This window comes from Sceloporus undulatus, chromosome 7 (genome assembly GCF_019175285.1).
Source record: "Sceloporus undulatus isolate JIND9_A2432 ecotype Alabama chromosome 7, SceUnd_v1.1, whole genome shotgun sequence".
Lineage (NCBI taxonomy): Eukaryota > Metazoa > Chordata > Lepidosauria > Squamata > Phrynosomatidae > Sceloporus > Sceloporus undulatus.
The window spans coordinates 15,863,951-15,877,124 of NC_056528.1; the positions used below are offsets into that span (position 1 = coordinate 15,863,951).

Here is a 13,174-nt window from a genome sequence, read left to right on the forward strand (position 1 = left end):
GGAAGGAAGGAAGGAAGGAAGGAAGGAAGGAAGGAAGGAAGGAAGGAAGGAAGATGTGGTGGCGATGATGATGAGAGGTATGTAAATATTGACGTTCTCCATGAATGTACCTCTTTAAAAAGCTCTCTTCTCCCCTTCATGCAGCCTACACTTCAATTACAGAATGGTTGCTAACTATCTATCTTCAAGTCAACTCCATCTATGGTGACACCATCATAGGTAGCAAGATTTATGGAGAGGAAGCCCGCCACTGCCTTCCTCTTAGGCTGAGAAAGTGTGACTAAGGTTTCCCTCAGTGGGTTTCCATGACAGAGCAGGCACTCAAAACCTGCTCTCCCAGTACTGTCATCCAACGCTCAAGCCACTTGCCAGATTTATGAAACATACACTGTCACAAAGCGGTGGAATACACTATCATCCAATCGAGCTGGCTTTAAAAGGGGATCACACCAATTCATGGAGATGAAAGCTATCTAGAAAGCAAGTAGTCGTGATAACGCTGTATTATTTCTGAGATTAGAAACACTGTGTCTCAGAGTAGCAGTTGCTGGGAAACACAATCTGGAAAGGGCTGTGCACTCATCTGCTGCATGTAGGCTTCCTAAATGCATCTGGTTGTCCAACGTGGGATCAAATTTGATCTGATCCAGCAGGGCTTTCCATATGTTCTCAGTCCTTACCAATACCCTGTAAGATAGGCAAGATGGAAGGAGAAAGATTGGCTTTCCCAACAGGTGCCTTTTGGCCACCCAACCTGTGCAGAAAATCTGAACTTGGGGGTTTCCAGTCTCCCAATCCACAAGGCCATGCCAGTGTGCCAAGCCCACCATATGGCACAAGAGCTTTCCCCATAGGGAAAAGAGTTCCTTACCACACGGGACAGGTTCTCATTTTATGCCAGAGCAGCTGTACTTCTCAGGATTTGACTCTCTCTCTCTTTCTGCTCTGAAGCATGTATATGCCACGCTTCATCTCTGCATGTTTCCAAGCCAAGGCCCAGATGGCAGGAAAGTGTTCCAGCGCCATGGAGAGCTCCCCTGGGTACCAGCTGTGCTTTGATTTAAACCTTGCACCAGTTGGCCCTGGTGGGCACCCTGGCACACTACTAGCGCACGGCCAAGCCTCCGAAAAACTGCTGCACTGGAACAGCTCCCCTTTCCCCACCAGTCTTTCCAAAAAGCAAACCCAAACAAGCCCAGCAATACTTGCTTTGTAAAATATCATGTGGGTGGGTGGGGGTGGGGGTCAACACTCCTTACATCTCCCAAAAAGCTAGCTTTTCATCCCTTGTATCCCCACAAATGCAATGAGAGAGGAGGGGGAATCAGAAGCAGCCTTGCAAAAATGCAACACCTTCCTTGCACCAAGATCTCTTTTGCTGCCTGATTATCCGACGCTTGGCGATCGCAGTCTTGTAAGCTCACAGATGGATCTTCCTCCTCCCTTCTTCCCTATGCATTTCATAATGCTAATACAGACAGCCATCTCTCCACAGATTTCTATTTACCCTGTCGATGCATCCCCTCCCCTCTGCCTTGCGCACACATTGTTTCAGCTGGGAAGGTGGGGAGAGAGGAGCCGTTTGCTGTGTTGCTAAGAGCAGGTCTGGTTGCTGGTTCTGCGCCGGGTTATTAGCTGTGTGATTTCAGCTAAAAAGAAAACAACAGGAGGGCCCCTGGGAAGGCTGGCTGCATGCTCCTGACACTGGTATCCACCAACCATTGCACATTTACAGACATGCACACACCCAGGGAGAGACACCTTAGCAACCTAACCCTAAGCTCAGCTTGGGAAGAGCCTTCTGCCTTGCTCCTTCCATTGAAGAATGGCACTGCTGTCGACTTCCGCTGCATAGAGAACAGCCTGTGTCTCCTCCAGACCAAGACCTAAGACTCTTTTGGAAGACAAGGTGGCTCAAAGAGATACAATGCCAATCCTTCCAGCTTCCTACTGTACAAATAGGCCTCCCTGATTCACTTCTCCCACAAACCCCAGGAGGATCCTAATGGAGCCAGTCTGTGGCTGGTGAAATATGAAGCCCTCCTGGGATGGAAGAAGTAACATAACCAGACATAAAGAGTTCTATATCTCTTGTACAGAGAGTCAGGGCTGTATGTCCCTCCATCAGGAATTTGTAGCCAGGGACGCCTCTGGTCTTTTTGCTACCTGAGGCACTGAACAACATGGCACCAATGCCTCCCTTCACCCTGGCATAAGCATACTTAAGGCATTCATCTCGGGTGGCAGATGTTGGGAGGTGGCATACAGATGTTGCAAAAGAAGAGAGATATGCGCTTGCTCGATGCACACTGACTTGGGCTGGTGCCTTCAAAGGTGATGAAAGAAGATGTTCTAGTGTTGAGAGGCATGCCATTCAGTGATCTGATGGCTGGACCAGTTAGCTGGTGCCATCTTGTTCTGTGCCCCCTCAGATTTCTGAATGGCATGCCTCTCCCAACCCCAGAGCATCTTCTTTCATCAAATTTGAAGGCACCAACCCAACTCAGGGTGCATTCGGCAAGCACATGTCTCTCTCCTCCTGCAACATCAGTGTGCCACTTCCCAAATCTCCCAACCAGGGCAAACATTTTTACTTATGAAAGGGTGGGCCTTGGATGGGGCAGCCTCATCCCACTCCTATGAACCAATGCTCCTAGCTACATGGAAGAGCTGCAGAGATATGAATTAACATCAACAAATGGCATTCACCTGTATCCTTGTTTCAAATGAAAGCAGATATATTGTCTACCTTCTGAGCTGAATCTACACCCACACATTGGCATGGCACAGAAAGAGGGGGACAGTGGGGTGCAGAAAGGGAGGTCTGCTCCCTATGCAGTCAGTCCTCCATATCCATGGACCTTTTTTTATCCACAGATTCCACTATCCACAGCTTGAAAAATATATGAATTTCAAAAAGCAAACCTTGATTTTGCCATTTTATATAAAAGATACAAATTTACTATGGCAGTGTATTTAATGGGAATTGATTGTCCACAGATTTTGGTATCCACAAGGAGTCCTAGAACAAAAGCTCAGTGGATACCAAGGGCCCCCCGTACACCATTTTTGGACACAGAGAGACACACAATAGGAGTGTACCCTGGCATTTTTCTGTACTTATATCCCCCCCCCCAAAAAAAAAAGCACAGGCCTTTTATCCCAAAAAGATGTCAAGACTTCGCCACCAATGTACAGCCCAGCATTGAAAGCAAAATTATAGATGGATGCATTAACCAACAACAGCAGCAAAAGCAAGCATGGATCAAATCAGTGCATTCCTTAAGACAGGCTTCGCCCATTTCTAAAAAGCCTGTTCCAACTTGCCTAGATTATCCAGATCAAATCTAAGTGGTTTATTGAATGCTGGCTGGATTGCCCCAACGTATTACATGCTACAGATTGGACACAATGAACAAGAACGTGCTCAAATCTGTAGGAAGGCAACTCCTTCTGCAACATCAAGTGTGCAAAACTAAGGCAGATCCTCACCACTCCCATCATTACATTCACCCTAACAGAAAGCCCACAGATAGGCCATTCCTTCCAAAACTGACTTTCTCCATCACCCTGTTGCAAATACAGATGGGACAGATTTCACCCACACTTTGATTCACGACCATTGTATTTAATAGACACGAAAGCCATGACAGATTTGCCTTAAATCAAAAATGACTGGGAGACACACAACATACACACTACAGGTGAGCAAAAGCTCCACAACTTCCTGGATCTAAAGTCAAATGGCAAGCAAACACACACGCATCACTCCTAATGTTGTAATTCCTACCATGCATACCCAGCTGTGCAAGAGGAGAAGGTGTGGACATACACAACCAAGAGATGAAATGGCTCTTTTGAGACGTGAGGAAAGGGGGGAAATGTCCCAGAATGGAGAGGTCACAGAATCCTAGAATTGGAAGAGACAGCAGAGGTCATCCAGTCCAGCCTCCTTGCTCCACTGCCCCCAGGGAGAGAAAGGGGTCCCACTGGGGAAACCATGGGGTCCCTCCTTCCTCAAACACACACCCAAACAGACACATGCACAGAGCCAGGAACTACTGGCTGGCCTATTTCCCCAACCCCAACCAAAGGCCTGCTCTAGAGACCCTACAGCTGACCCACTTCTCATCTCAATCCAGACAGAGCAAACCCCCAAATCCTCCCGCAGCCATTCACATGTACACGGGGGTCCAACAGGACAGGGAAGTTGCTTTGGCTTGAGGGGCAGGAGTGGAAAGCATCCTCCTCCTCCCAGGTTTTGGGAGACTCTTCTATCTCCCAACACCAGAAGAAGCTGGAGGAGGCAAAGATGGGTCTCCCCAGAATCAGGGAGAATGGAGATGCTCTTCCTGGTTTTGGAGAGTTCCTTCTTCTCCTCACACCCCAGAGGACACTGGAGGAAGCAGGGATGGGTCTCCCCAAAATCAGGGAAGATGGAGAGCAGCAGAACACACTGGAGGGGATAGGGATGGAGACCATCTTCCTCCTCCCTGGTTTTGGGGATATTCTTCTTTTCCCAAAACCTTAGGGGATACTGGAGGAGGCAGGGATGGAGCCCACTTCAATCCTCCCTGATTTTGAGATCCTTCTTCTCCCAACACCCCAGGGTACGCTGGAAGAGGCAGGGATGAGTCTCCCCAAAATCAGGGAAGAGGGGGAGCAGCAGGGGATGCTGAAGGATGTAGAAATAGAGACCATCTCCATTGTCCCTGGTTTTGGGGACGTTCTTCTTCTCCCATCACCCAGGAGATGCTGAAGGAGGGAGGTATGGAGATGCCTTCCATTATCCTTGCATTTGGGGAGACCTTTCTCCTCCCATCACTCAGGGGGGTGTTGAAGAAGTCAGGAATGGAAACCATCTCCCTTCTCCCTGGTTTTGGGGAGACCCCTCTTCTCCCATCACCCAGAGGATGCTGAAGGAGGGAGGTATGGAGATGCCTTCTCTCCTCCCTGCATTGGGAGGAGTCAGGGCTAAGGGCTAAGGAGTCAGGGCTGGAGACCATCACCCTCTACCCTGATTTTGGACACACCCTTCTTCTCCAAACACCCCAGGGAACGTTGGAGGAGTCAGGGATGGGTCTCCCCAAAATCAGAAGGGTCTCAGGGAGGATGGAAAGCAGCAGGGGATGCTGGAGGAGGTAAGAATGGAGACCACCTTCCTCCTCCCTGGTTTTGGGGAGACCTTTCTCCTCCCCTCCCCCAGGGGATGCTGAAGAGTCAGAGATGGAGACCATTGGGGGAGACTCCTCTTCTCCCATCACCCAGTGGATGCTGAAGGAGAGAAGGAGATGCTCTCCCTCCTCCTTACTTTTGAGGAGACCTTTCGCCTCGCCTCCCCCAGGGGATGCTGAAGGAGTCAGGGATGGAGACCATCTCCCTCCTGCTTGGCATTTGGGGAGACCCTTCTCCCATCACCCAAGGGATGCTGGAGGTATGGAGATGCCTTGCCTCCTCCCTCCATTTGGAAAGACCTTTCTTCTCCCCTTCCCCAGGGGATGCTGGGGGAGTCAAGGATGGAGACCCTCTCCCTCCTCCTTGGCTTTTGGGAAGACCCTTCTCCTCCCAACCCTCAAAGGACACGCAACCAACCCAACAGAACCCAACCCAACCTTCCCCAGGAAGGATATGGCCACTCGGTGATCCTCTTGGCATATTTGCGGATCACGTTGTCCTCGCTGAAGACGAAGAGGGAGCGGTTGACGGTGAAGCAGTTCTGCTTGACGGGGATGGGGTTGTAGAGGGCCATGGTCCGGGCCCGCTGGGCCTTGGATTGCTTGTACATCTGGGGGCGCGGGGCGGCGGCGGGGGTCCCTCCGGGGGCCGTGGGGCGGCTGCTGCTGCTGCCGCTGAGGCCCCGGAGCCCCCCTCCGGCAAGGGCCCCCCCCGGAGCCCCCTCCTGCCCCGGCAGAAGCAGCCCCCAGCCCCGCCAGGCTGCCCCCATAGCGGCCGCTGGGCAGCTCCTCTCCGAAGCGAGCCATGGCGCCTTGGCCTTGGGAGGTGGTGGTCCTCCTGATGCCGCTGGTGCTGATGCTGGAGATGGAGCTGGTCCTCCTCTTCCTCCGGGCAGCAAGGCGTCCTCCTCCTCCTGGCTCTCCAAGGCGGAGGGAGGAAGACGCATCCCAGCAGCGCCAGCGAAGGAAGGAGGGAAGGAGGCAGGCAGGCAGGGAAGGGAGGAGGAAGGGAGGCCGAGGAGGGACCTTGGGAGAAGAGGACTAAGGAGGAGGAGAAGGAAGAGGAAGAGAAGGACTAAGGAGGAGGAAGAAGAGGAGGAGTAGGAGAAAGAGGAAGGAGAGGGGAGGACGAAGAAGGAGCAACAGCCAAAGGAGGAGGAGGAAAAGGAAAAAAGAAGGAAAGGGAGAAGGAAGAGGAAAGGGAAGGGGAGGAGGAGGAGGAAGAGCAAGAGCAAGAGGAGGAGGAGGAAAAGAAGGGGAAGGAGGAAAAGAAAAACAGGAGAGGGAGACGCTGGAAGAGGGAAAGAAGGAGAAAGAGGGAGAAGAAGGGAAAGGTGAAGGAGATGGAAGAAGAGGGAGAAGGAGGAAGAGGAAAAGAAGAGGAGGAGGAGGTCGGAAAGGGGAAGAGGAGGTGGGGATGAAAGAAGAGGAAAAGGAGGAAGAGAGAGAAAAGAAGCGATGGGAAAAGAGGAAGAGGAGGAGGAGGAGGCTGGGACTTCCTTGGCGGAGGTCTGGCGAGGCTCAGTCCCCTTGGATGGAGACTCTGGAAGAAGAGGAGCCCCTTCCTGGCTGGAGGCTTCAGTGGGGAGACGAGGCAGCTGCCCCCCTCGGCTTTCTCTGCCCTCTTCCTCTTCCTCCCTGGTGCCTTCTTCTCCTGTTTCCCAAAAGAGGGAGGAAAGGAGGAAGGGAGGGATGGAGGAGGCCCCAATCTTCCTCTTCTTGCCAGCCAAAAAGAAAAAGAAAGCTCTCCAAAGGTTGGAGGAGGAGAAGGAGGGAAGGAAGAAAGAGGCGTCGGCTCAAGAGCTTCGGGGACCTCGCCCCTCCAAAGAGGGAGAAGGGGGAGGGGGGACCCAGGCAGCTGATCCTCCAACAGCCAATGAGAAAAAAGGCTGCTCCACCTCCCCCCCCCCGCCCCCAAGGATCCCCCCCCTCCCTAGCCCTAGATCCCTAAAAGAAGGGAGGGATGGAGAGGAGGAGGAGGAGAAGGAGGAGACGACTCCTCCCAAGTCAAGGGTTTTGGGTGGGGATGGGTCAGGAAAGGGGGTGGGTCCCAGATAAAGGGGTGGAGAGCTGAGTTCCAGTCTTCCCAACCCAACCCAACCAACCCTACTCCCCCTCTTGCCTTCCTTTGCCTAGGCGCAAAGCTCAGGGATGCTTCTAGGGAAGGAAAGATGGGTCGGGAAAGAGGGATTGTGGTGGGGAAAGGGGCTTAGGGGGTGATGGGGGGGGAGAGAATTGGGTTCTGGGGAGGAAAAGGAAGGAGCGGGGGAAGAATAGGAGAAGGAGAGGTGGAAGATCTAAGGCTTCCTTCCTACCTTCCTTCGTTGGCCAAGAAGGTCCCAAGCGGCGAAGGGAGCTGTCCAGGTGCTGAAGTCGAAAGGCTGGAGAGCTCCCTTAAGAAGAGGCAATAGCAGAATGCAGCCTGATGGGATTTACGGGGCTTCTGTATATGGGACTTCTGGCCAAATGGGATTCATGGGATTTCTGTTTATGGGATTTCTAGCCATATGGGATTTATAGAATTTCTGTTTATCAGATTTTTGAGATTTCTAGCCCTATGGGGTTTGTGGGATTTCTGTTTAAGGGCTTTCTAGCCATATTTCTATTTATGAGATTTCTAGCCATAGGAAATCTGTGGGGTTTCTGTTTGTGGGATTTCTAGGAGCTGCTGATGTTGGGCGCCTTCACATCATTTCTGACTTATGGCAACCCCAAGGATTTTCTTAGCAAGACTTGTTCAGAGGAGGTTGGCCACGGCCTTCCCTTGAGGCTGAGAGAGTGTGCAGCTTGCCCAGGATCACCCAGCAGGTTTCCATGGCCAAGGTGAGAATTGAACCCTGGTCTCCAGAGTCCTAGTCCAACACTTAAACCACCATGATATGCTGGTTTACACTTGCTCACATCTTAAACCTATGTTTGGGTCTACCCTTTGCCTCCACAGGTGTGAGCAGGAGATCCTATTCAGGAGCCTGTGTAGGTAATAATCTCATATTGTAGCAAAACAATAAAATAATAAAGCTATTTGGAAACACACACACACATTCCTTTGTACTCGGTCCGGAGATTGATTTCCAATAGTGGGACAAAACCCTTTTTTGCTACCTCCGCAAAATTAAGCACTAATTTCTCTCTTGATTCATCTGTAATTGCTGATAATGCATTTCTAAGAACTGTTAAAGCATCTTTTATGATCATACCAGGAATCCAAAAGGATGTTATCTTCTGCTGCCAATATCCCTGGCTCTGAGAACATGTATGTGAGGCAAATCGGTATCATAAGCCAAACTCTTCCAATAGCTCCATGTATTGACCTGGAAAGTGTATCAGGTTTGCTAAAAGATGCCACCAAAATGAAGCTTTTAGACAAAAGGGAAGGAAATGGAACCATTTATAGATGCTACAAATTAGTATAAAAGTATGAGTAGTTAATAAAGCGTAGTGGTTTGAGTGTTGGACTGAAGCCCTGGAGACCAGGGTTCGAATCCCAGCTCAGCGATGCAAACCTACTTGGTGACCCTGAACAAGACACACTCTCTCAGCCTTAGCGGATGGCAGTGACTTTGGTCATATGCAAAGACAGAAGTACAATTTTCTTTCCTCTCTTCCTGAAAGGGATGTTTTCATCTAATTCTTTGATACTTACCTATTATTATTATTATTATTATTATTATTTACAGGTTTGAATGATTTTTAAGTCTCCAAGATGCAAAGAGATGCATTGGGACAATTAGTCTTAACTTTTGAATGGAGACTCTTGCTTTTCAGCCTAAGATTATGGTCTTTTGTGTGCGTCTACCTTTTTAATTATTTCCCAGCCATTTCCTGAGCTAATTGCCAGCGCACTAAATACATTCATTAAATGCGCATCGAACCCTGGGGCAGCCATTCCTCACCTGGCAAGCAGCTTGGCTTAGAAAACGCTTCAACAGCTTGGAATTATTATACCTCTTCATGAAATATTCCAGAAGAAGGAACGACGCCGGAACAAAATGGAATACAAGATTTGAAAACTATTATTATTATTATTATTATTATTATTATTATTATTATTATTATTCATGTTGAAATTTCCTTGCAACACACCAATATTATATGCCATCATCACCCTCTCTGTTTCCTAAGCCTGAACCTGAGGCCCATCCACACTAGATAAGTCACGTCCTTTGGGGTCTCCTCCAACTCCAGGTTTCTATGCAACTCCTCCATCACACTCCCATCAAGTACAAAACAACTGGTTCTGTGCTTCCAACACTTTCAAAGACCCAACATTCAAAGCACAATGCCAGGCTAGCCTTAGGGTCACCGTAAGTCGGCAATGACTTGACGGCCCACAACAAGAAACCATCCTGCCTGTATTCAAGAATCCCTCTACTCTTCCTAGCCTTAGCATTCCTGTCTCTGCCTCTGTATAGGAACATAACCCAGGAGATATTTGGTGGCAAAGTTGCAGCATTTTTCTGGAGCAAGCAACCTTCACCTTGCAGGTGCCACAGCTGCCATTTCTAGCACCCTCGATCCCAGTGCCAAGAGTCCTGGCACACTCTTCTACGGCTTTTCTCCATTCAAATCCCAGGGTTGCTCACAAAAGCAAGCAGCTGTTTGCTCTTTTTCTCTCCCTTTCTTTTCCTCCTCCTCCAAAGCCAGAGAAGACTGATGGCTCTCCAGGGCTTCCTAAGAAGTTGAGAAACCCAATCTGCAAACTTGGAGGCATCCATTTCCAGTCTGGCTGCGGAAATGTGTGCTTTTTTTAAAGGTAACTTTAATAGAGCTTGCTTCTCTTGCTGGAGAGGTTTGGCACAAAAGGTGCCCTTTTATCTCGCGTAACCTGTAGCGGTTGCTTGCATTTTTAGCAGGCAATGGGTCATTCTGACGCAGGGTTTGCGTGGTGCGCTTTTTGGGTTGCTTTTGAGGCTGCTCAAATGCAGATAAAAAGGAAAACCTATTGAACTGTTAAGGCCTTCTTTCAGAGGCCTCCAAGATTCCAGAGACCTTTCACATTGTACACTTATAGCACTTCAATGCCACTTCAACACTTATAGCTGGATCATATAGAAATACTATATCAGAAACAATTTGAAGGCACACAACGCACACATAATGTTGGTAGCCACATGGCTGCTGTCACTTGCCTAAGAAGCCATGCCAAATAAAAGCTGTCTGTGACGGGGGCACAGGGGACACGTGTGGTGCCCACACACCAGCCAAGACACTGGTGCCAACAAATAAAGTGTCCCCAAATTGAATTTCTTCCATTTAACCACTGCCCAACGCTCCATTGAAACCTAACCATTCAGCGCTAGTTCATCCCACTTGGCAAAGGTGCGCATGGATGGAGGAGCTTTTAATGAGCCAGCCTACCTTTGCCATTCTTCTTCGGGGAACAGTGCTGGAAACCTCACCCGTCTGCCTGAGCGATAAGACAATTCTCTTTCCCCGAGGCTGGATTCATGGTCCAGCGATAAGACAGTGAGCAAAAACTAAATGCACCGGGGAGAAAAGGTGCCAAAAACAAGGGCTTCCCTTGGGCACCAAATCCATCTCGGCCGCTGTGGTTTATCCATTCCCATCCTCACCAGACAAGGAAAGAGAGAGAAAGCTGGAGCAAGATGGAATTGCTATACGTTCCTTCCTTGAACTCTTCTACCAGCAATTGGGAAACAGGCCATGAAAAAAGAAAGGATCTCATACCCTCCAACTGCCCCAATTTGGCAGAGACAGTCCCAGTTAATTCTCTGCTGTCCCATGTTTTCAGCGGCTTTTTAAATGTCCTGGTTTCTCTCTCTTCCTCCCACTTTGCCCCTTTTGTCCTCATCTTGCTTAAATTGCTGAAAACTAAGTTTAAAGCGCACAAGCAGTTTGTAGTCGATTGACTTCAGTTGCTGCAAACTGAGTTTAAAATGCACACGTAGTTTGCAGTGAATTGACTTCCATTGCTGCAGACTAAGTTTGAAATGTGCAAGTGGTTTTGTGGTCATTTTGACTTCCATTACTGTAAACGGAGTTTAAAGTGCAAAACTAGTTTGCAAACTTGTCTTATAGCATTTTTATAAGGATGAAGTCAATAGGAGAACAGCCATTTATGTCCTCTTGAGATCATTAAGAGAAAAACTGGGAGGGAATCACTAATAAAGGCCTCAAAATAACAACCACAGCCTCATTAAAATCATGCGAGCCAAAAATAAAACATCATTAATTTTATTTTTAAAGAGGAGCAATGCAACTAAGAGCAAGTCAAAAGGCTAATTGAGATCCCACACTCCACTGTTTCAGAACTGAAGAGTTTAGGTTAGAGACTACAACTCCCAGAATCCTTCATCCAGCATCCTGGCTGGTGGATTCTGGGAAGCCTAGTCCAAAAGCTCTGTGCCATTGGGACCTTATGTGGAGTTTAGGGCAAGACCTGGGAACCTTTGGCCTTCCAGGTGCTTTGGATTTCCAGACGTGCCATGATGGATGGTCAGATGTTGTTGAGAGCCTCCAAGTCATTTCTGACTTATGGTGACCCTAAGGCTACCATGGGGTTATCTTGGAAGGATTTGCTCAGAGGTGGTTTGCCATGGCTTTTCCCTGAGGCTGAGAGTGTGTGACTCACCCAAGGTTACTTAGTTGGTTTCCACAGACAAGTAGAGGTTCGAACCTTGGTCTTAAGAGTCATAATCCAACGCTCAAGCCAACCACGCTGGCTTTCCTCTGATGCGTTCAAGAGTACACCTTGTACTTCCAACAACCCTGTGAGGTAGGTCTAGCTGAGTGACAACAATTGGGACTTGGTACTGTTTGTTCATGCTCTTGATGGTACCCAAACCTTAGTCTTTCAGGTGTTTTGGACATCAGCTCCCAGAACTCCTGGCTGTTCGCCAAAGGGTCTGGAGCATCTGGGAACTGAAGTCCAAAAGACCTGGAGGAGCAAAGTTTGGGGATCACTAACCATTATACCACACTGGTCCTAGTCCATCTTCATCTGCTCTTCCCATTCTCCTCCAGCCATCAACAACCCTCTTTGCATTTTAACTGTCTCCTCTGGTTTACTTATGCGTCCGCTGATATAATACAACACATCAGCCATGTATCATCTCCTCCTTCCTTCCTTCCTTCCTTCCTTCCACCCTTCAGGCATTTGGCCTCCGAAGGATGTTCTCCTGCTTAACTGCAGCAAATGGAGTGGCAGTAATGCACGATCGTAGCAGACAAGGGCTTTTGCAAGAAATTTATGCTTGCAATAACGCTGCAGACGGAGCGTCTGAAAGATGGAAACGGTCATCCCTTGCTTTCAGGAGAGCGAACGGAGGAAGCCAGGCTTAGGAGAAGAGAGTCTAATTTGATTTTGCTTTCAATTTATTGTACAAAACTGCTTTGTCGTTGTGTGCCTTCAAGTCGTTTCCGACTTAGGGTGACCCTAAAGTGAACCTAACTTAGGGTTTTCTTGGCAAGATTTGTTCAGAGGTTCTCCCTTCTACCCAACCATTAAAAGCACAGGAGCCCTCTACTGTTTTCAGTCTGGCAACCCTACTTACATTTTTGTTGTTGTGTGCCTTCAAGTTGATTCACAAGGGTTTTCTTGGCAAGGTTTGTTCAGAGGTGGTTTGCTCTGGCCTTCTCCTGAAGCTGAGAGAGTATGACTTTCCAAAGATCATCCAGTGGGGTTCTATGGTTGAATCAAATCCTAGTCTCTGGCTCTTTTTTAGCCAGGATTTGGCTCTTTTTAAGGGATTTTGGACCTGTTGAGGACCACAAAATATCCTCAAGGCCATAGTTTGCCCACTATGGGCCAAAGTTGAGTCTTCTTGGCTAGCTGGTGGTTGCAAAAACAGATCAGGCTCTGAAGTACTAGTTACTATTTGTAAGACGATAAATCATGTGGGATGAGAGAATCTTGTGTCCCTATAAATCAGTAGTGTCTACCCCGCTGGCCTTTCTTTGCAGCTCCCAGCCTTTATCTGGAGATGCTGAGGAAGCTATAACCGTAGTGATGAATCCTAGGGTGGCTCTTTGGGAACCCA

At 48.8% G+C, this 13,174-nt stretch overlaps 1 protein-coding gene across 7 annotated transcripts in view; it reads right to left on the reverse strand.

The window, feature by feature from the left end:
- The window catches only part of LOC121936315 (voltage-dependent N-type calcium channel subunit alpha-1B-like), a 167,238-nt gene extending 161,392 nt beyond the window's left edge, over positions 1-5,846 (reverse strand). For all 7 annotated transcript variants that reach the window (XM_042478448.1, XM_042478450.1, XM_042478447.1 and 4 more), the window contains exon 1: positions 5,631-5,846. In XM_042478448.1, coding sequence (XP_042334382.1) covers positions 5,631-5,785 — 155 coding nt within the window. In that variant the 5' untranslated portion in view covers positions 5,786-5,846. The remainder of the gene's footprint in view (positions 1-5,630) is intronic.
- Between the last annotated feature and the right edge of the window lie 7,328 nt (positions 5,847-13,174).